The sequence below is a fragment of the Meleagris gallopavo genome, chromosome 15, assembly GCF_000146605.3.
Source record: "Meleagris gallopavo isolate NT-WF06-2002-E0010 breed Aviagen turkey brand Nicholas breeding stock chromosome 15, Turkey_5.1, whole genome shotgun sequence".
In the NCBI taxonomy this organism is placed as follows: Eukaryota; Metazoa; Chordata; class Aves; order Galliformes; family Phasianidae; genus Meleagris; species Meleagris gallopavo.
Genome location: NC_015025.2, coordinates 1,122,388 through 1,145,196, shown reverse-complemented (window position 1 = coordinate 1,145,196; position 22,809 = coordinate 1,122,388). Strand labels below are relative to the sequence as shown.

Below are 22,809 nucleotides of genomic sequence, written 5' to 3'. Positions count from 1 at the left end.
GCTGCTGGCAGCTGCAGCGCGGGGCAAGCGGCAGCAGCGGGTGCTGGCACGCTGCTCCCTGCCCCAGCACCCCCTTCCTGGGCAGTTTTTGGAGCGGTGAAGAAGAGCCGGCTGGAAAGTGCCTGAGCACAGAGTGAGGTGCGTTTGCCTGCAATGGTAGAAGCATTGCAAAGGAGCCCCTGTGGATCCAGCAGCCCACGTTAGCACAAACGGCTCTCCTTTCTTCCCCAAAATGTCTGAGCTGTTCAACATTCCAGTGCCACATCCTCCCTCTCTGTCCTCAGTCTGGGAGGTTTCACCCCAGTCTTTTCTGCTGCAAATGACACCTCTGGATCCTGCACCCAAAAGCCACCCAACACTTGTGGGCCCTGGTGACGCCAGTCCCGTTCCACCACCACCACTGAGACTCCTCGTGCAGCTGAGCCCTTGAGGACAGGTGCATGCAGGTGACCCATAGCCCTCAGCTGTGCCACCACCAGAGCTCCCTTCCCCATCCAGAAGTGGCCATCAGAGCCCTGGCAGTGGCTGCAAAGAGCCACAGACCCTCCTGCATCCTATGAGTTGAGGAGGTCATCAACTCATCAGTGCCACCCTTCTGTCTGCTGTCCCAGGGTGAAATGGGGGCACACCAGCCATGGCAAGGGGAGACAATGGGCACGAGGCCAGGAAGGCTGCATGAGAGGGCATCTGATCTCAGCCCAACACACTGCAACAGCGTATAGCATTGCACAGATTGGGACATTAAAAGTGTTTTGCACCTTGTTTCTTCTAAGGGCACACTGCAGGTCTTGGGTTCTCCTGAGACGTAGGGTGAGGCTGATTCCTATCTGTTCTCATGCCCACGCTGTCCTTCACAATAAATCCTTTTCTGCTCCCTGGTGCTTCCGCCCACCCAATGCATTTCTGCATAGCAGTCCAAACAGGGGGTGCAACCAGTCCTGATCACGCCATCCCCTTTCCCAGGGGAACCCTGCATGGGAGGAGCTGGAAGCTAGAAAGGAGCAGGCAAGGAGCGGGCTCTGCTCCTGCCAGGCACCACACAGCAGTATCTTATCCCATAGAGTTCCTCCACCCATCCTTCTTTCCTTCCATCAACACTTATGGGGCAGTACTGGGGTATGGCGTGGTGGCTCTGGCCCCAGCATCCCCCTGGATCTGCATCCCCACGGAGCCCCAAACCCATGTCCCTATGGGGATACATCCCTGTGTCCTCACCCCCATGGGGATACATCCCTGTGTTCTCATGCCCATAGAACTACATCCCCATGGAGCCCCAACCCCGTGTCTCCAACCCCACACAGCTACATCGCTGTGGATGTGCACCCCAGCGGGCTCCATCCATACACAACTCCATTCCAGCAGATCTGCATCCCCGTGGGGCTGCATCCTTCATCCTTGCTTGGTCCATTCAGAAGCCTGGAGGCTTCGGGCTCCCTTGTGACACTGCTGGCAGCTCTACTCCAAATATCGCCACGGTTAACGTGAGCGCAGCTGCGGGCGCGCTGTCTGCGAAGTGGGCGGTGCTTTCGCAACGCCCCGCCTCCATCCGCTCAAGCCCCGCCCCCATCCCGGTCAAACCCCGCCCCCTTGCGGTCACTTCTCGCGAGATCTAACGCGCAACCAAGCGCCGACGAGCGGCGCGGTCGCGAAGTGATGACGTAGAAGGGGCGCGGGGCGGCGGTGGCGGCCTGTTCGCCATGGCGAAGACCGTGGCCTATTTCTACGATCCGGACGTCGGCAATTTCCACTACGGTGCGGGGCTGGGGTCGGGCCGGGTGGGGATCGGGCTGCTTTGGCCCCGCTCCCGGCTCGGGGTCGGGGCTGCAGAGCGGTACCGGCCAGCGAGAACGGCCTGTGCAGCACTCGGGCCTAATCCTGCTCCGTGTGGTTTCCATCCTTCCTTCCAGGAGCCGGGCACCCCATGAAGCCGCACCGTCTGGCGCTCACCCACAGCCTGGTGCTGCACTACGGCCTCTACAAGAAGATGATCGTGAGCATCGCTCCCCGGGGGGATGGGGGAAGGCGGGTGGGCTGTGGGGCCTCCGCACGCGGAGCTGAGCTGCTGAGCCCGGTTCCCAGCTGTCAGTGCAGAGGTTTGGGCTGCGTTGCTGAGTTCTCTGTAAAAAAGTTCATTTGGCCTTTCTCGTGGCCTTCGGCTCCATACTGGACCCAGCAGGTAGCACTCTGCTCACGGATGTGGCTATAAGTGGACTGTAGCATCCTGAGGGTCTTCTGAGCCCCCAGCGCCTGCCTGAGCTCTGAGGGCATGGCAGTGCTGCTGGCTGTTAGTACTGAGCTGAGCTGGCACTGGAGGAGTGACAGTGGGTGTGAAACCTCTGTGCCTGGAGCTGCCTTTGGCAGAACCCAGCAATCAGTGTGGGCTGTGTGTTATCATACACTGATAAAAAGAAGCCGTCTGGAGGCCGACGGGGCCATCTCAGTGCCTGAATGGAGTTCATTCATCCTATCTCATATTTCATACCTGTCTTTGATGTCCTTGCTCCCCAACCAATTCACTCAACGTAGTCCAACATGTTACTGGTGTTACTATTGGGAAGATGGTTGGTTTTTTTTCCTGAATGCTGAGCTGTGTAATCCTGTTAAAACACAGTCATCATTTAGTGATGATCAAAAAGGAAGCTGACGTTTTCTTATGTTTCAAGTATGAGAGGAATGGAATCTAACCATAAATGTGTGGTACCGATGTGGTGAAATACGTTGTTTCACTTGGCATAAGGGACACTGAGCTCAGCCCCTTTCCTGTGAATCCCTGTTCACTTTGCTGTCTTTTCCTCTAAAACAGAGCAAAGAAAGCTCTGCAGTACAGGGTGTGATGTCTCACAGTACGAGAGCAAGGCAGGGGTGCTGAGAAGCATGTGCCTGCTTGATGCTGCTGAGATGGCTGCACATTTCAACCTGCAGAATGCTTGGTCTGAGCTCCTGAATGCATTGGGGCTGCTTCCTTTGTTCTTGGCTAGCTTCTTGGCACCTCAGTTCTGAGGGATCGTATCTGAACTGTTTTGGCTGCTGAGAGATTAGATTCCTGTGCCAGGTGGCGCAGTTCCAGGTCACAGTGTCTGATTCACAACCCAGGTCTGGCTGCTCCTTGTTGTCCCCAGAGCCTGTCATCTGCTTCATGTGCCCTGGGGACAAACTGCTCCCCAGGAGGCTGCTGCAGCTCCACACCTTTCTGGTTGTGCATACCTGTGTGTATGTTTGCATCTGAATGCATGTGTGCTTGCTTGTATCCATGTACGTACAGGGTTTCCTCTCATGGGTGTTCCTTTTTAAAAGGACTGAAGAGCACTTCTGTCACAGGCATCATCACACGTAGCACAGAAGGTGTAAACCGTTGCTTGAAGGTGCAGGGTTGCTGCTGCTGTCTCCTCCTCTGTGTGCTCACATTTCTCATCTTTATTCCTTTGCCACTTTGCAATCAGGCCATTCTCCCTGTGAAACTCCAAACGAGCAACTTCCCTGTAACTGGTGTCTGAACTCAGTGACCAGGAGGTTATGCTGATGCAAGTGCACATTCCTCTGACAGCTTTGTGCAAACAGCAGTCACTCCAGCTAGGCCAGGCACCTCCACACTGCTGACAGCTCCCCAGTCTTCCTCTTCCCCAGCATTAAAGCTATCACCTTTACTTTACTGCATTTTCAAGGATCTGACTAGGTGTTTGATTGTGATAGCAGAGAAAGCCTGTCCTCAAAGGACTCCTAAAGACTCAGGAGTCAGGTGATACTAAAATCAGAGTTGTGTTATTGTGAGCACGGGAGAGCAGTAATGTTGATTCTGGCACATCGTGCTCTGGCATGGTGTTTGCAGTATTTGAGAAGGCAAGACAAGGTGCAATATTCTTGCAGGCATGGTAGAAAAATGTGAGCAGACAAATTAACGCAAGCAGGAAAAATGGATCTCAGCTGCTTTAAACATGCCACACCATTTTGATGTTCTCTCTTAGTGCTCTGAGTGCCTGGCATTTGGTGTGGGCTCAAGTTCAAGCTGTTCCACTGCCAGAGCACTCTGTGGTGAGAGACCTGGGGATTGAGTGGGAGGAAATAGAAAACGAGCTGTCCCAAAATGAACACACAGCATCAATTTTTAAAAGGAGATGCTAAAATGGACCAGTGAAACTGCTCCTTGATGCAATATCTGAAATTAATTTAGAATGCTTAAATATTAAAAAGCTCCCTTGTGCATTCAGTGTTGCTCCTGCAGTTTGGTGTTTAGTAACATCGCATCCTTTAGATTTTTCAGCTGCCATTGTAGGAGTTTTTGCAGGTGTAGTAATCAGCAGATGCTGAGAGTTGAGCCCTCTGCAGGGTCCGTCCTCATGCTGGTGTGTGCTGGCTACTTTGCCCAGTCACTGGGAAGCCAATCCCTGCTTGGCATGGTGATGGAATGCAGGCTGTAGGGATGTTCTGACCCCTTTGCTATTAGCTCTCTCTTCCCAGTGGAGCTCCTGGTCTTTGCCACCCACCCTGCCATGCATGCTTTCCCCTTCCTTTCATTTTCTTGTCCCCATCTCCTGCCCCAACAGAGCCTGCTCTTTTTTCTCCTTCCAGCCTATGAGGCTTTTCTTCTCTGCCTGCTTTGCCTTTTTCTTCTCTGCTCAGGAGCATCTGCACCTTTTCATCATATTACTTTCTCCTGTCTTGCCTGGATACAGGCAGTTGAAACCAGTGAGACAGCAGGAAGAAGTTGCCCCGTTCCTGCTGTGCTCCTGGGGAAGCTCTGGCTGGAGTATGCTCAGAGAACACCGAATCTTTGCAGAGTTTGGCTTTCAGATTTTGACTGCAAGTGTATGGACTTCTATGAGTTGGAATTTTCCTACAGAAAGAGCAAAAAGCACATTCTGACCAGACACATCTAAACGTTAAATCCGTGTCTGTGTGAGGCAGTAGGCAGGGCTGAGCATTTCACTGTTTTTAGCCCTGAAACTGGTGGTTATTATTATTTTTATTTTTTTTTAGGGGGGGGAGGGTTACACTTTTCTCAAGAAGCTGAAACTGCAGAGGGAGCTTCATCCTGATTGGCAGAGCTCCGATCACATAAAAGCAGGGGATTATTGGCCAACTGTGACCATAAAAGACCCTGTTAACTTTATGCTATGGTTACATCATCATCTGCCTTCCTCACCACCTCCAAACAAGAGGCTGCTATTTTGTCAAGGTAGCTGAAGTCAGGTTTACTTTGTGACATCTTTTCCAGCTTATTTGTGGCTGTGGTGGACAAATCTTTAAGGCTCAGCATTGCAGAAGGAGAGAGAATTGTCTCGCTTGTGTTCTCTGCTTTTCTGCTGCGTGTTCCTGCTGCCTTTCCTGTGCTGCATCTGGAAGCTGCTGGATCCCGTGGGAACCGATGGAACTCGGTCACTCAGCAAAAGCAGAAGAGTTTTATGCTGGGCTGGCTGAGCAAGGGGCTGAGTGCCAGACGTGCTCAGGGAGGTGCCTGGGGTTGTGGCTGCAGCCAGTGAAGGGCAAGCGGAGGGGGAAGGAGTCAGCTTTCCCCTTTTACCAGCAGTGAGTAGGTCTGGAAGCTTTAGGTTTTGGTGTTTTTGTTGTTTTTCATCCCTCCTTTCTGCTCCGAGTCCCAAGTCCCTCTATTTCTTTATCCAAGAGCACCTCTTAACGTCCTATAAGTGTCACTTCTTTTCTGTGACACTGTGGTCTTGAGTTAATCAGTCATCAGGATTCCTGATAGTCCTTGTTGGATCCAGCCTCACTTTCACCCCTGCCTGCCAGTCCCACTCTCCTGGCTCCAGCTATCCCAAGCAGCAGCCTCTGGTGAGCAGAGCCCCACACATTCACAGGGAAAGCACCGTGCTACATGCTGAGCAGTACAGTTGCAGAGTAAAGGAGATAGCACGTTTGTTAAGTTGTGTTTTACCTCTGAAACATATCAGAGGTCCTTCCTGGCCCGGGGAAGGCATGCTGGGAGCTGCCTCAGCACGTTCTCCCTCTGGAGATGAGCTCATGCTTTCTATGTTGTTTCTTTTTTTTAATCTTCCAACTTTTTCATAAAGCGTGAGCTTTAATTAAGACAAGTTCTGAAACACGAAAGATTCTCTCTTACTGGTTTCAGTGTAACTTTAATTTCCCCTTTTCGGGTATGTGGAGTTGACTTTTAACTTCCTGTTTATTGAGGTATGCGTGTCAAGTGCCAAACTGGCAAATGTGTGTTGTCATGAGAACTTTAGCTCAAATCCATCCAGCTCCATGACTGTTTTTAGCTGACTTTCCAAAGGAAACAAAGCTCGTGCAAATGTTCCATCTGCCTAAGAGCCTTCTCCAAATTAACTTCTGAACTTACCAGCCCTGTAAACAGCTCTGATGGAGGGATGGAAACCTCCACTACATCAAGGTGCTCTGACCGCTGAGGACAGAGCTGAAGTTTGGGTTCAGCTGTTACTTTTTGCTGGCTTGCTGTTCGTCCAACCAAGGGGGTGGGGTGATAGTGATGGAAGGAAGGGATCAGAGAGCATATGGGAGAAGCTGCAGTTATTACAAAGGGCAGGAGATGCACTTATGGCTAAAAGATAGAAATCAGTTGAGAAACAGGCTTTGTGGAGCAACTTGTTGCGTGTCAGTGGATGTGATCATCAGGAAGCCAGTGTACTGGAACTCTTTTAGATACATTTTGTGCAGGTCATTTGTCAGCCTGAGATTTCTTACAGTCAAAGCAAACGCAGCTTTGGACAGGATGTAATCTTGTCTTTCTCTTGAAGGTTTTCAAGCCATACCAGGCATCGCAGCACGACATGTGCAGATTCCACTCTGAGGACTACATAGACTTCCTACAGAGAGTGAGTCCCAACAACATGCAGGGCTTCACCAAAAGCCTCAATGCCTTCAACGTGGGTGATGACTGGTGAGTGCTCTGCGCCTCCTGTGAACCTGGAGGCAGAAAGGCTGCTCTGATCCTGCACTGCTTGTGTCTGGAGAACTATTGTAGTGTGTACTTGTTATTTTTTTAAGCAGAATGAGGTTGTGCCCCTCCTGAGCATAGCAGATTATTGGAACCGCCTCAGTTCCTTCCCCTTCTCTTCAGATCTTGTCATCCTCCTTTTTAGATCTGTCTTTACATCATAAGCTCATTGCATTAGAGACTGTACCTCCACTTGTTCTTGCAGAACCTCCAGTTCTTGAAAATACTATTTTATTTTCTTTCTAAATAGTTGCCTCTCATTTTGGCTACCTTAATACGTGCATGGTAAGTGCAAGTAGCTCTGAGAGCCTGATTTTTCAGGTAGAACTGAGGAGAGTTTAATGCTTCTGTCTTCACGTGAAAGCTTGTTACAAATATTCAATTTCAGTCTTTCACTTTTAGGAGAGACAAACCTTGACAGGAGCGTGTGGAAGGGCTCTGTGCAACTGGGGAAGTACACAGTATGCCTTGTCTGAGGAAAGTAATGGCTGTCAGAGAATAAGATTGTTCCTCTGTATTCTTTGGAAGGGAAATCTAAGTACTGGCACGAGAGGAGTTACATTAGATAGAGAACACTGTTATCCCAATAAGGTATTGGGATAATGGCCAGGTTTTTAATATTTAGGCTGGAAATCAGAAGGCTGTTCTGTAACACTACTCTGATCAGAAACCACTTATCAGAATACAGGAGGAAAATGAAAGTCTGTAAGCTATTATTTGTCCACGGGTGACATTTGGGATGTCCGTGTGCCACTAACTCACAAGCATCACACCACATCCTCTGTTTCTATACTCTCCTAGAGATCCTGGAGCCTGTATTGGCTCTGCACGGTGGGTTTGATCCTGCCTCAGCTCTGCCCTAAGAGCTGCATTCACATCCAGTTTTACCATATTGCATCCTGTGCTGTGTGCTGGGCAGTGGAGTGGGCAGGATCTTCCCAGTGCTGATGCAGGGAGATGGCATGGGGCAGACCTGTCCTCCTTCCCCTGAGTCGTATCCCAGCTCTGGACGCACATCAGCAGGGCTGTGGGGCAGATGCTGTTGTGTGATGTGGGCAGAGGAGAGCTTTCAGGACTAGCTTTCCTGGCTTTGCTCAGGAGAAGTGTAGAGGAATGAGAAGATGTTCTTTGTTTGAATCGTGACTTTTTTTTATTCTTTTTCAGCCCAGTGTTTCCAGGGCTCTTTGAGTTTTGCTCTCGTTACACTGGGGCCTCCCTGCAGGGAGCAACGCAGCTGAACAACAAGGTAACTGAGCTGATGGGCTTATCTTTGAAGTGCTGGTAAAAGACAAGTGGCTATCAGTTCAAGGACATGAATGTGTTTAGTATAATAGTGTGGCTCTGCTTTGTGGCAGTGTAAATTCTTCCCACTATAAGACTGTGAAGGTTAAGACTATTCCTATGTCATTACAATGACAAAACTATAGACTTATTTAAGATGGAAAAGACTTCTGAGATTATCGAGTCCAACCATCCACCTAACAACACAAGTCTACCACTAAACTGCATCCCTAAGCACCACATCCACAAGTCTTTTCAGTACCTCTAAGGATGGAAACTCCACCACCTCCCTGGGCAGCCTGCTCCCATACCTGACCACCCTTTCTGTCGATAAACTCTTCCTGATACCAATCTAAACCTCCCCTAGTGCAACTTGAGGCTGTTACCTCACATCCTATCGTTTGTCACCTGAGAAAAGAGACTGTTATCTCCTTGCTGCATCCTCTTTTCAGGTAGCTGTATAGAGTGATGAGGTCTGTCCCAAACATCCTCTTCTCCAAGCTGAACTGGCCCAGTTCCTTCAGCTGCTCCTTATATGCCTTCAGAACCAATTATTCAGCTGTTCAATCCAGAGAGAGTCACAGCTTGCTAATACTGCACATGGTAAAGCCAGAAGTGCTCTAGCACTGTAGAACAATAAGCCTGTGTTCTTCAAAGAAACTTACCTGCTGAGAGATCTCCAGAATGCTGCTAGGTCTCTGCTATGGAAATGCATTAAATGGGGCCACTCAGTATGTCTGAAGAAGAGGTCTGCTGGGGAGGGTATCAAGGCTTCAGAGGTGTGAGTCTTTCAGAGAGAGAATGCTTCTGGGAAAGGTCTGATGAGCATAAAAGGCAAACACAGGAAAAAGCTACATGTGCCAGGTGTTCTGCCTGGTGCTGGGTGGAGGGGAGCTGGTCTTTCCTAAATCTAAAGGGGAATGTAAAGCACACAGCTAATCTGTTGCTTGGGCTAATGAGCAGGACAGAGCTCTGGAAGGGCTTCTGTGGGTGAAGCAATAGGCAGAGAGGTGTGTGTGTGGGCCACAGAGCTGGGCTGGCCAAAGTCCCTTCTGACAAAATGGATGCAAGGTTGTTACAACCACACTGTCATGTTAAACTGACTTCTCTTTCCTTTCAGATCTGTGATATTGCAATAAACTGGGCAGGGGGCCTACATCATGCCAAGAAGTTTGAGGTAATGAGGTGTATCTGCATCCTTTATGTTTTTGCATCTGTTGTTCTCTGCTGCTTCTAATGCTGTCTGGTTTTCTCTGTGTGGCAGGCTTCTGGGTTTTGTTACGTCAACGACATAGTCATTGGCATCCTGGAGCTGCTCAAGTAAGGATGTGGGGCAAGTGCACTGCTGTCTTGGCTGGTGTGTGACTTCCCTCTCCGTGCTGAATCTCTCTCCCTCATCTGCCTGGTGCCTGTTCCTTTCTGGAGTCCAAGAAGGGCTCAATCGCTTGGCCTGATCTCTTCTTTACACACAAGGAGTCTTAAGAATTGGAATTTCTGACTCCAGCTTTGTTATTCTGCTGCCTAGGCGATGTGGAGAAGTTCAGTTCTGTTTCTCCTCATCCATCTGTGAAATAGCCATTTCAGGGTCTCCTGGCTCGCTGCCTTTTTGCTTCCGTGAGCCTTTTGTAGGTAAATGCAGCATATGGCTCGCTGGAGAGTTGAATGGCTTATCTTTCTTGATTTGCTTGACTGGATTAAGAACAGGACTTGGGTAACACAAATGATTAAAGGATGCTTTCTTTGAATAGAAAATATTTTTTTCTTCAGAAAACAAAAATAAAATCATAAGAAGGAAGAGAGGAATACCTGACATTTCTTGGATTAGTCAGTGGTGTATTTTTTGTACTCTCAGGTGCCCTGCTATCAGTATTTAGTGATAAGCAAGATGTTGCAGGATTAAACCAAAAAGAAAAGACTTGAGGATTCTGGTTGGTTGACCAGAAGATAGTTATATGACTGATGGCAAGCTTGCTCGCTTGCAAAGTCAGACTTATGGGACATACTGAGTTTTTTTATACCTCCTTCCTCTCTACCAGCCTTCCCTATTTTGAGTTTGGGACCTCAGGTCTTTACTGTTGCATCTGTGCCCACCTATTTTTCTTGTCTCACGTGAGTCCTGTTTGCTAGAGGTTTCAATTATTCCTCATGGGAGATTACATTGTGTCCTTATTCTTTTGTTCCATGTTTTGGAAAAAATCCTTTCCTCCCTTTACACAAAGGCTGTGTCTATGCAGCCCCTTCTTCTCTTTGCTATCATTTGCCTATAGGATAAATAACCAGGGCAGTTTTATGACTTTTTGTGTCTCTGGGAGGCTGAGACGAGGTGCTGTTCTGCTAATCAGCATGGCTCAGTGCCATCAAGCAGCATGATTAGGTCACTGCAGACACTCTTAAGGCTGTGCCTCCAGCAGACAGATGGTGTGAACCACACGTTCCTCCTCTCTGTTTCTTGTGTTGTCCTGGTTTGTTTTTTTTCAGGTCCCTCCTGCTAGAGTTTTGGCATGCATGCCAGATCCTCTGCTCTGTGGGGATTGACCAGATGCAGCATTTCCTTTAGAAAGTTGTGGGATTTCTCTACAACTGAGCATGCAGTCCTTGAGCTGACAGCAGGGTGCGGCTCAGTGCCACGTCTCCAGTGCTTGACAGTACCAGTGCTGTCACCTGCGTGTCAGCTTTGACCATTACACCAGTGTGTTTACTTCCAGTGGTCTCCTATTCTTCCTCCTCTCTCTCTCTGTGAACCAACAGGCTGCTAAATGTCATGCCCGAAATGCCTGTTGGAGTGGCTGTGCCAAAGGAAGCCTTCTAGAATCCAGTTATCCTTCTCTTCCTTTCTATACTGAACATGCATTCTGACTCACACTATGCTCAGTGCTTCCCTCACCCCTGTTGTCATTAATCTGCCTCTCACCATCCTCACAGTGTTGCCTCCTGAGGGGCTGACAGCACTCTGCCCTGATTTCCACGGCAGTTAGGAGCAAGGCAGCCTCTGCAGCCCAGCCTGGTGGCTTTGGTACTAGCCAGCGTGCACACAGTGCTGCCAGTGCTCTGGCACGAGGAGGCAGTGAGCATTCCTTGGCTAACTTACCATTTATTTCCAGATATGTTTAAAAATTCTTGAAGTTCTTGAAGATTAACTAACTGGCAGGTTGTCTGAGGGGGGGAGGAGAGGAGCACAACGTGCAGCTCTCTAACTCTTGTGGTTAAAATTAGTTTTTTTCTGCGGTTTCAAAAGTATTTCTGGCCCTGTGTGAAAACTTTTTGTTCTATGATCTCTTTCCAGGCTCAGCAGAAGAAAATGCTTTAGTGGGGTGGGTGCTTAAGTTGAAGCTGAGTATAAATGTAGTGTATCTGAAGCTATTTGTTACGAGATAGATGAGATCTTCTGGTGGGTGGGCTTGCAGTGGTCGTTTTCATTGCATTGAGGCATATGTGGGGCAACAGTGTGGTTTAATGTATAGCAAACAATAATGCTGCTTTTTCTCCTGCTTCTGGTAGATACCACCCACGTGTCCTGTATATTGATATTGATATCCATCACGGAGATGGGGTGCAGGAAGCTTTCTACTTGACAGACCGTGTGATGACTGTGTCATTTCATAAATATGGAAACTATTTTTTTCCTGGTACAGGTACGTAGCTTCCTTGGCAAGGTGAACTTGGCCTTGTTTCAGAGTCCTTCAAAAGTGCTGCTGGAGTTTAGGGGTCTAAAACGATTAGATTAGAACTACAGGAGCAAATGATGGAAGAAAGGACGTGGAGAAGCAGCTAGAGAGGAACAGAACTGTAATTCTTCGCAGTAAACAGATTGTAGCTGGGTTAACAGACCAGATCTGGCCTTCTGGCTCCTGTGAAGTCTTAGGGTTGTTGTGACTCTTCCGTCTTTCCTTGCCAGGGGACATGTATGAAGTTGGTGCAGAAAGTGGCCGTTATTACTGTCTCAACGTGCCTCTACGAGATGGTATCGATGACCAAAGTAAGCAGGCGTCCCTTGCCCTTCTCCCTTGTCTATATGTTCATTGGTCCTTTGCTCCAGAGCCATGACAAACTTGTTTTTCTCCCCAAAGGTTATAAACACCTCTTCCAACCAGTCATTAACCAGGTGGTAGATTATTATCAGCCCACCTGCATCGTATTGCAGGTAAGGAAACAAGCCTTTGTGCACATGTACGTTCTTCTCAGAGGTTGTAGTTTGAAGGGCCATTTCTCAGATGTCTTACTGTCTGTTCCTGGGAGGTCAGGGTTGGTGTGACCCATCTGAACTGCTAGGTGAAGTCACCTTTGCTGAATAAAGCTGGCAGAGGGGTAGGGATACCAATGTGTGTCTGGAAATCAATGCCTATCTAGCCAAAACTCAATTGTTCTTTTTCTCTTCCCCAGTGTGGTGCAGATTCTCTGGGTTGTGACCGTTTGGGCTGCTTTAACCTCAGTATAAGAGGACATGGGTAAGTATAGCAGGGCTGGGACACAGCAGAAAAACTGCAGATGGTCCTGTGTTGTGAGATTTCAGCTTTGTCTTTGGCCTTCCAGCTGCACCAGCTTTATTTGTTTTCAAACTGCTGTGTGACAGAGACTCTCAGAATGGGACTTTGTAGAAAAGCAGGAGTTCACAGAGCAGCACGTGGCTCAGAGCCTCTGGGTAGGAGCCCTGAACTCCAGCTGGTTTGTTACACCAGCCGTGGTGGTGGATGAACACAGAGTGAAATTTTAAGCATGTGAAACGTGTGCTGCAGGTAGCAGCTTTGATGTTGGTTCTTTGGGGTTCCTAGGGAGTGCGTGGAGTACGTCAAGAGTTTCAACATCCCCTTGCTGGTGCTGGGAGGAGGCGGGTACACAGTCCGCAATGTGGCACGCTGCTGGTGAGTCTCATGGGCTTGTTGTATATCTGATGAAGCATTTGCTGTGGGCTTTGTCCCCACAAGCACCCCGTAGCTTGCTCTGGACTGAGCTCATTTTAGTCTGTGTTATGTTGTTGTTTTTTCTCTTCAGGACTTACGAAACATCGTTGCTTGTAGATGAAGCAATTAGTGAAGAGCTCCCATATAGTGGTAAGTTCAGATTCCCTTGTTTTCCTTACTAGTTGAGCTAAAGCAGTTGTATCAACTGAAGATTTAGCACTTAATTCTGTGATGACGAGGGCCAAAGAGGCAGCACTTTCTAACCTTAGTCCTGATCCCCTTCCATCTCCCCTTTGTAGGCTTATGATGCAGTAAGGATGTGCCTGCTCAGCATTTTATTTGGATCACTTGGGTGACTTGAGCATTACTTCTGCTGACTCTCTTGTTTCATATAATTTTTTGCAGTTGCAGAGTTGTACATCACTGTGGTTTATAGGGTCTGCTTACCTCTAGCATGGTGGGAGGGTGAGCTTTGCTTCCCTGCAGAGCTGTGCATCTGCTGACTGACCCCCTTGCCCTTGTGCTTTAACTCTTGCTCATGTCTTCACAGAGTACTTTGAATACTTCGCTCCAGATTTCACTCTTCATCCTGATGTCAGTACAAGGATTGAAAATCAGAACTCCAGGCAGGTGAGTGCCTTGCATGCCTTACAGCAGTGTCCAGGTGTAGCCCTAAAAACCCTGTGGTTGATGTCCTGTCCTGCAAAACCAGATGGAGCCCAGGCAAGGAATTATTGTGGCGGCAGAAAGCTGATAGAGCAATCACAGGCTTTTCTCTGAGACGTCAGAAAGTCTCAAAGGGTCTATAATATTTGCAAACTCTGCTGGATTGTCTTACTGTTCTCTGAGTCCTGGAGCCTCGGTGATTGAATTAACTTTCCCATCTCTTCTGCTCTGCTAAATAGCTTTCTGCACAAAGGCATTTCTCATGGCCAGCACACGGGCGATGCAGGCAGCAGTGCTGACCATTGTGGCTCTGAGCAAAGCATCAGATCTGTTGGTGATGATCCCTCTCTGTTTGTTTGTTTTTTTTTTTTTTCTGAATAGTACTTGGATCAGATCAGGCAGACAATATTTGAGAATCTGAAAATGTTGAACCATGCTCCCAGCGTGCAGATCCACGACGTCCCTTCTGACTTGTTGAGCTATGATCGCACAGATGAACCTGATCCAGAGGAAAGAGGCTCTGAGGAAAACTACAGCAGGTACATCTCTAATGTTCTGGTGAGATGAGCTTTCCTTTCTGTCCCTGCAGGATCCTCTCTCTGTAAATATGTGGTCTCCTCATAAAACAGTCTGTGGGGTGTGTGGGTACAGGGCATCTTCTGACCTTGTAGGCATTTATCTGTCAGGGTTCTCTTTGCTGATATTGTCTTTTCCCCCCTAGGCCTGAAGCTGCCAACGAGTTCTATGATGGTGACCACGATAATGACAAAGAGAGTGACGTTGAGATCTGAGGAATCTGATGGACACTCTGGACTCTGGAGATCTGGGACTCTGGACCATGGGGGGGGGAGTTCCCGTGTTGGACATTGGTGCAGTTAATTTGCTGCACGGGAGCCAGTGAGCCCTCCCTTCATATTCATCTGCATGCAGTGGCAGCAGAAAACAGCAGCACTGCAGACTTCTGCTCCCTGAAACGCAGAGAGCAGTGAAACATGTTCCTTGCTTTCCACCATGCATCACGGTTCCACCTGTCACCAATCTGGGAAATGGAAATTCAAGCAGCACTCAGACCTGTGCCGTGGACTGGCTGGCAGCCACGCAGCTGCCTTCTGAGCCCCACTCAGTCAGCTTCTTCAGCTCCCTTGCAGGTTTCTGCCAGAAAAGTGGGAGCTGAAGTGTCTGTGCCTAGAGCCTCTGCCTCATCAGCAGCACACCTGCCACATCCTGCCGTCCCCAGCCCTCTGCTCAGGTACCCACTCGCTTGTCCTCTTGAAGCCTGCACTGAGGCTTTCTTCCTTGTATCCTTTCTACCCATCTGCTGCTCCACAGCTCAAAGAAAACCATTCAACAGGACAAGGCCAGTTCTGGGTAGGGGTCAGGAGCATGGTTGGAGCAGGGTGAAAGAACGTATGCAGTGTAGTCTTGTTCATCTCCCCTATACTCAGCTTTGTGCTCACAAATGGGTAATGCCACACTTTGCCAAGTTGGACCTAACTTCCCTTTTTTTCCTAAAGTTCTTTGAAAGGTTAAAATCACTGTGAAACAGCAGTTTGGTTGCCAAGATCAGTACACAGTGTGTCTCACAGCTCTAACGTAGCTTCCAGCTGTGTTTTCCAAGTTCATAGGTGTGTTTGCAAGAGGCTTGGGCTGCTCACTGGGAGCAAAAACCACCCCCTCCTGGCTGTGCCCCAGAGGTGTCACTGTTCATGGGTGAGGCTGCTTCCTGCAGGTCCTGTTGTCTTGTCCTCACACAGCAGAGGTTTCCCAGATTCCAGACTTTGCTGCTCCTTCTCCTGCACTGTCACCTGGTCCTCTTGTGGTTTGGAGGGTGCTGTTTGGGGAGAGGGGAGGGGCTCAGCCTCTTACTGTACATACTGTTCTGTTTGTTTACTGATGTCTTTAAACATTAAATGAAGAGGCAGTATTTTTCTTACCTGATCTGTTTGTCTGTTTAATGCTTGTGTCTTTTTGACTCCTGTCCTCCTTGAAGTGTACACTGCTGTGCGCCAGAGCGCAGTGAGGGGAGCCCTGGGTTCTGGGCTTGTGGCTGTTCCTGCTTATACCTCTGGAACAGGGAGAGTTGACCAGGTTGCTGCAGAGTGCGTGTAAAACCCTTGTTTTAATTGTAGGTTCTTTGCATTGCACTCTCCATGAGAGGCTGCTCTTCCTGTGTTCCTCAGGCACACGTTAATCACTCTCCATTTCTGATTCTGCTGCCATCTCGCTTTTATTCCCTGTCTCCACACAAATCTTCCTGCCAGGCACCAGTGTGGTGCTGCTGTGACCTGCAAAAGGTTTGTCTTCGCATTCATGGGGAGGGAGTTGGCAAACAGCTCTACTAATAGCAGCTGGAGGCCAGGTGGTCTTTGGCCTCTGCTGGGCCAGGCCTTGAGAGGCAGGCAGTGCTGGAAGCTGGAGCTCACTGGGAGCTGGCTGCCTGCCTGGGACCTCTGCCTTTCTGCCACCCAGTTTGGTGCTGCATCTTGACTTCATCAAAGGCCAGCTCCAGGAAGTGAGAGGCACTGGATGTCCTTGCATAGGTGATGCTGGCCTGCTCACGCAGCCTGGTTGAGACTCTGGAGCCGGGTGTCACCTCATCTCCACTCCTGTCGAACACTTCTGCACAAAAATACGATCTTCACAGGATTTGATGTGGGCTGCTGGTTACTGCAGATGCAACACAATTGATGGCCATCGTTTGTCTTTCCAAGCTGCAGGCTTGCAGGTTGCCATCTCTTTGCTAGATACCTGCTTGCCACTGCATACCCAGGATCTCAGGTGAGTCTTGCTGTTCAATCCCTTCCTCCTGCCCAACCCTCACCCCTGTCCTGCCCCAGGCAACGACGTTCCTGCTCCCCATCGCATCCCAGCCTCTCCATTGCTCTCCCTTTTTTTCCACCCCCAGTGCAACCCCCGTGGCTGTTCTGCCTCATAAAGAAACTGTGTGTGAGGCTGAGCTCTGCTTGTGTGAGTTAACACTTGCCATTCCCCGAGTACTGAAATGTGCTCATGTGAAGTTAGAAATAACCACCAAAAAGAATACTTCAAATTATCGATTAATCAAAATAGCCAAAGATCATGGAGAATTAAGCAAACCAGCACAAAGATTCCTAACAGTGCACAAAAGCATCCTGCTTCTTACTTCCTTCTCCCTTAGGAACCTTTATGACCCGCAGCCCCCACCTTGGATAGGATCTGTTCCTGCCCTCTGCAGCCCAGCATGGACTGGAACACAGCTTTCCCCACCTGGTTTCTGGTTTTTGGAGCAGGAACAACAAAATCACCTCTTCCAGCCCAAACCCAGCCCTACCAAATCCCATCTGTACTAAGGAAATATGACAAGTGCTGTCTGTGCTGAATGATGCTCACACAGCTCCGGTCCCGTGGAGCCTGTCCATCCCGTTGTCATCCTCCTGTCCCTTCTTCTGGGCTTCCACAGAGCTGGGACCTTTCCTTCCTTGTTTATTTTGGTTTGTTTCCTGTGCTCTGTTTAAAAAAAAACTTACGTAGCTCTTCAAATTCTCATTTTTACAGACTAAAATAAAGGAAGCTGCAAGGAGTTGGATGTCTGTGTACCCTGCTGTCAGCCTCCAGCCAACGTGGTGACAGTGAACCTGTAATGGTATTGTCATTCAGATAACTCATGAATCTGCAAATTTTGCCTCCTGCCACGCAGGACATAATTCTCAGCAGCTCACGAGCTGTGCTCTGCTGTGCTTTACATGTTTGAAATTACACACACAACCACAAATGTCTCCCATAGTGCCTACAGAGAGCAAGAGACCTTAGCAGTGAATGCACACTAACTCGGGCAATGCCATGGCTAACCAAATGTGTCACGTAACTGCATGGCACTCAGGTCCTGTACTGTCCCAGCCAGGCAGCTTATGGAACATAGGAAAAAAACTCCCTTTGATGCACACACTGTGTGCCTTGGAATGCAGAGGGGTGCTGCTGCTCTGCGTGCTCCCAGCACAGGGCATGGGACCACCCCAGCTGGGAGGGAACCGCAGTGCTTGTGGTTGTGGTGGTGCCCAGGGGGCTGAGGACTGCACACTTCATACAGCTGGTACTTCTGCTCCAAGCTTTCCCCATTTATTAATGTTTTCCATTCAGAGCTCTGAGTGCTTCATCCTTGTTTTAGTATTTTTGGTGATGAGGGTGTTTACAACTGCTGTGATTCTCCTCAGCATCCAGAGAGGAAACAGAGAGCTGCAGTTCAGCAGGGACAGAACGCTGACTGGGAGGGGATGGGGTCCTGCCCACACTGGTGATGGGAGCAGTCCTGACCCTCTGCTCCAGGCACCACGAGGAGCCCACAGCCAACACGCCTGCTCAGCCACCGTTTTGAGAGCTTCTCAAAAGTTAAAGCAGGCCTGGAACACCAAACCTTTGAGTAAGTCAAGCCCTGGGCAGTTCAGTCTTACTGGGAATAGTGTATCACACCACAGCTACGTGTATCCAAAGAAGGAATTCAGAGCTGATTGCCTTCTTGTCTGAATGTCCAGCCCAGAATCCTGCCTGTGACGGCAACCACAGCTGGTACTTGCAGAAGTGTGCGCCAGGGAAGCACCTACAGCAGTTCCCCAAGTGCTCTCCTGCTTCCAAGCACGCTGCCCCAAAGCCCTTCAGGTCACTGCAGCTTCATGGTCACCCTGAATGGATTTGTTTTCCGTAAGCCTGAAGCTGTATCACCTGTAAGTGGCAGCTGTGGGCGATGGGTTCCATCCTGTCCTTGCTTACCCTGTGATGCTCAGCCATGTTCTGCCTGTTCTCCAGATCAACCGGCTGAAAGAAGAGCTTGAAGACATCAAGAAGAAATGGCCCCTACACCTGGCATTGCTTTGAGGGGAGCTGCACCTCCAGTGTATCCTTAGGGATCGTCCCCAGAGGTGGTTCATACAGACCAAGCTGGACAAAGGTGAGACCAACACTTAAACACTGCTCTGTACCTTACCCTTCCACCTGAGCAAGCTCTCATCACCATCACCCTCTTGAGGCTTTTCATGGCACTGATTCAATAGTCTGTAGAGAAGTCTGCTCTCTGCAGAGGGAGGAGGCTCCATCAGGACCCACTTCTTCTTAGCCTGCAGCCCCTGATGAACACACCTGGGTATTTTGTCCCTTCACGAGCACGAGGTCCCACCAGCCACGAGGGGAGAGGTGGTTCTCCTGTCTCAGCCACACTTGCATCCTGGTGCAGCTTGGAGGCAGGTCAGGGTTGGCTGTAGGCAGTGCTCATGGTGATGCTGAACTCCGTGGCAGGACCCAAAGCTGAAGCTAAAAGGCAACAGAGTGCACAGCTCCCCCCTGTGCCTGCAGGAAGGCAGGCTGCAATCCTGCAAGATCCCCATCCCATGGCAACAGCATGAGCTTAGGAGGTGAGTCAGGTTGGGATGGATGCGCTGCTTTGTGCTAAGAGCGATGTCCCACACCCACCACAAGCCTCCATAGGGCTGCTGCTGTTTCCCTGCCTTTGTGCACGAGGAAGAGCAGGGTGGCTGCGAGCACAATGCCTGGGCAGAGGGTTTGTGGCAGTGGTGCATCCCAGTGCCTGCGTGGCACAAAGGGGGTGTAAATAGGGGCTGAGGTGCTGAGCACAGCTATTCCTTCCTTAATGTTCCTTGGAAAGGGAAGGTGAGGAGGAGGCTCCATTCTATCCCAGTTCTATCCATTCTATCCCCATTTTTCTTTTCTTGTTTTGGCTTTTCCAGGTGGCTCTGTTATTTTTGGAATTTGTGGGGCTATAGGGAGGAGGATCTGAATCTTCCCAGACCAGTGACCCTTGCCTGTGTTTCTGAGAGCTCTGTGCTTTGTCTCCTTTCCTCTGCTGTCCCCTGCCCTATGCTCTGGGCTATAGCCAGGTCTGTATTGAACACTGCAGCGTGGGCAGCTCAGAGTGCTGTGCTCAGTGTATGCCACGCACCCAGGGGCTGAAGGAGCACAAAACCTCTCAGCCAGCACCAGCTCCCACTGCTGTCTGTGCCTGGTAAGGTCCCTGTTAGCTTCCCAGCACTGCTGAACTTAATGGGGCCGAGTCAGCTGCAGGTAATGCAGTGCTGCTGCTCTGCAGCCTGAGCGATTGAGGGTCGGGGGTGGCACTGCAAAGTAACAAGGTGGATTGTGACCCCCCAGCCCCAAAATGCAGCAAACCAGGATTTGGGCCCAGATGGAGGGAAGGGGTGAGGTAGGTGCCTTCCAAAACAGAGGGAGTCGCTGTGCCAGATCCTTCTCCTTGCACCAGAGCCTGACTTTCTACATGATCTGATAGCAATCAGAGAAGGGGGAATGGCTTTAAATGAAAAGAGGGGAGATTTTAGATTAGGTTTTAAGGGAGAACTCATCACGCAGAGGACAGGGAGGCCCTGGCACTGCTGCCCACAGCTGTGGGTGCTCCATCCCTGGAGGTGCCCAAGGCCACGGATGGGCTCTGGGCAGCCTGAGCTGGTGGGGGGCATCCAAGTAACAGCAGGAATGGGGCTGGGGGATTGTAAGATCCCTTCCCACCCAAACATTCTGTTATTCTATGATCCTCTGACCTGCACTGTAAGGGCAGAGCAGTAGTTGGTGTCACCTTGAGTCCTGCTGCTGCCAGAAGCTCGTACCTCATCTTTCAGAGAACATTAGAGAACGTTAGAGCACTCTGGCCTACATACACTGTCACGCCTTTGGAAACAGACCTGGAAATGTCACCGATGAGTTTCCAGCCCAGTTATCAGGACGGCTGTGAATGCTCTCCCTGTGCTGCACTTTATGAGTGCTGCCCAGCCACAGCAACCCTGCAACCCCAATCTGCTACACCCCCCCCTCTCCACCCCCAGCAGGACACAGGGATGTCATGGGATCACAGAACTGTTTGGGTTGGAAGGATCCCTATTATCACTTCCACCTGGAAGCACCTGCATTGAGTTTCCCCTCCTTTTTTCTAAATGTCTTATTTGGGTTTTGCTTTGTTTTGTTTTTTTGTGGGTTTTTTGTGTTTTTTTTTAATTAATTTGCTCTACGTTTTGTAGTTCAGTTCTATAAAATCTGGCGCTGGGACAGAGGGGAGGGAGGACAAAACCAGGTGTTCTCTGCAGGTCTGTGCTGCTGTGTTCTCATATCTGCAGGCTTTTGGAGCACGCAGGGCTCTGCTCTGCCATTCTGCAGCAGGGCAGGGTGGAGCTCATCCTAATGGTGATATTATTTAAGTTTTAAACTCGTTTAAAAATCTGTGTTTTAGCAATTCAGGTCACAGTGCAGGGCTGCTGTTGGACGCCAGGTGGCGCACGGATCTCTTGGTTTGAATGGGAGCTCTGTCACCCCTCTGCAGAATGGAGTTTGCAGCCCTAATTCACACTGTCACAGCAAGTTTGCAGCCCTGGATGTGGATTTTTGGCACCCTGGTGATGCCAGCACCTGCAGAGCCTGGCAGAGGGGGTTCCCAGCATTCTGTCAGCAGGTTGCCATGGGGCAGTTTGCTTACTGGGGCATACTGGTGCCTTTCCCCGGCCCAGCACATCCTCTGCCCTGCTATGTCGGTGCCTGGGGACTTCACTCCCAAGTAATGCATTCGGATGCATGCAGTCATTTTCTGCATTAGGTTAGAAGCTAAAAAGTTGTGGATCAAGTTCCTTCCATACGTAATAGGTATGGAACAGGCTCTGCAGATTGGATGGAACTCAGGGAGCATTGGGACACCACTCTCAGACACAGGGCTTGGGTGGTACTGCTGGAGCCAGGGGGTGGACTCAGTGATCCTTCCAACTTGAAATATTCTACCATTCTGTGATTAACTTTCTGCTAGGCGTCATGCAGAGAGGCAGCAACACTGAGAGATCCAGAGCTTTCATGGAAGGCAGCTGCCCCAAGGCCTGATCCACAGCAGTGCTCAGCCCCCAGCACGTGGGGATGGAAGGTCCCAGTGCAACCGGAGGGACTCCAACAGCCACAGAGTGCCTGGTTTGTATAGCAAACCCACGTTTGTTCTGAGAGTGGAGCTTTGTGACTCTCTGAAAATGCTGCCCAGCACTTGGAGCTAGACAGCAAAAATGTCTCTGCCTGGTTAGCTGGGAACCTCCAGGTGCTCTCAGGTGCCTACACAAGCTCTTCTCTTGCCTTCAGCTATGCAGGGCATCAGGAGGCGTTGCTTCCCATGCCCACCAATGCCTTACTGCAGGAACACTCTCCCTGCAGCGTCTGCTTTAAGCAAAACTTCCATTCCTTCCCTTTTCCAGCCCAGGCCTTTGTATTTTGTCAGAGAACCTTACGTTTTCGCTTTGGTCCTCCTCTGACAGCCGCTGTCAGCTAATAAGTGGCACTGAAAAGGAGCAGAGATGTCTCTCTTCCCCTCTTGTCCAGGAGCACTCACACACAACGGATGTGCTGACTCCCAGGCCCAAGGAGAGAGAGTTTGGAATCTCATCTGGCAGAACACCTTTGCTTTCTTCCCTGACCTAGGATCCCTTTTCTATGCTTGCAGGAACAACTCACCATGCGTCAGGTCAGGAGTTCCCATGCTGGTCACTTATCTCCTAATATTTTCCCTGCTCTTGCTTCCTCAGTTCTCCTGGCACAGCATTAGCAGTTGTTTTATTCGGAAGTGACATTTGGTGACGTAAAACACAACGTCACATTGGCATTGGTGCAGACACTGTGCTGCACACCTTGCATTCTGCGTGTTGCCATATGACGTTACAGACATGCAGATAGTTTGGCTCGTGGGTTGATTCACTTGAAGATCTGGTTTCATACTGACTTTTTCTTTTGTTATTAGTTCTTGTCAGAGCCCACGTACTCAATCAAGGCTTTGGGAATGGTGCTGCTGGGGAATGCTGTGCACTCAGAGAAGGCAGAACCTGCCTGGAGTCTTTCTTCCTGCACCATGTAAGAGTTCCATCTCTGCAGAAGGGGTATCTGTGCTTTTTGAGTTACTGTAGGAGAGGGTTTGGGGCCTGAGCACTAAAGCTACAGATCCTAGAAGCTGCTGTCACTTGTCACAAGGATGCCAGAAGCACACACACCTCTCAGCCTGTTGTATCGCCCAGCACCTCTTTG

General features: G+C 49.7%; 1 protein-coding gene across 1 annotated transcript; it reads left to right on the top strand.

Annotated features, from left to right (window-relative positions):
* The first annotated feature begins 1,611 nt into the window (after window positions 1-1,611).
* On the top strand, window positions 1,612-15,711 carry HDAC3 (histone deacetylase 3). The gene is made up of 15 exons (XM_003209968.4): window positions 1,612-1,752; window positions 1,908-1,990; window positions 6,729-6,871; window positions 8,093-8,174; window positions 9,330-9,386; window positions 9,474-9,529; window positions 11,708-11,841; window positions 12,105-12,185; window positions 12,277-12,350; window positions 12,590-12,654; window positions 12,979-13,068; window positions 13,199-13,257; window positions 13,658-13,737; window positions 14,155-14,312; window positions 14,495-15,711. The coding sequence occupies exons 1-15, from the start codon at window positions 1,698-1,700 to the stop codon at window positions 14,562-14,564; spliced, it is 1,287 nt and encodes a 428-aa protein (XP_003210016.1). The 5' UTR covers window positions 1,612-1,697; the 3' UTR covers window positions 14,565-15,711.
* Window positions 15,712-22,809: the final 7,098 nt, after the last annotated feature.

Coding starts and splice junctions, on each gene's coding strand:
- HDAC3 (XM_003209968.4), top strand. CDS start 1,698: ATGGCGAAGACCGTGGCCTATTTCTACGATCCGGACGTCGGCAATTTC. Junction 8,175..9,329: donor CAACGCAGCTGAACAACAAG/GTAACTGAGCTG, acceptor CTTTCCTTTCAG/ATCTGTGATATTGCAATAAA. Junction 12,186..12,276: donor AGATGGTATCGATGACCAAA/GTAAGCAGGCGT, acceptor TTCTCCCCAAAG/GTTATAAACACCTCTTCCAA.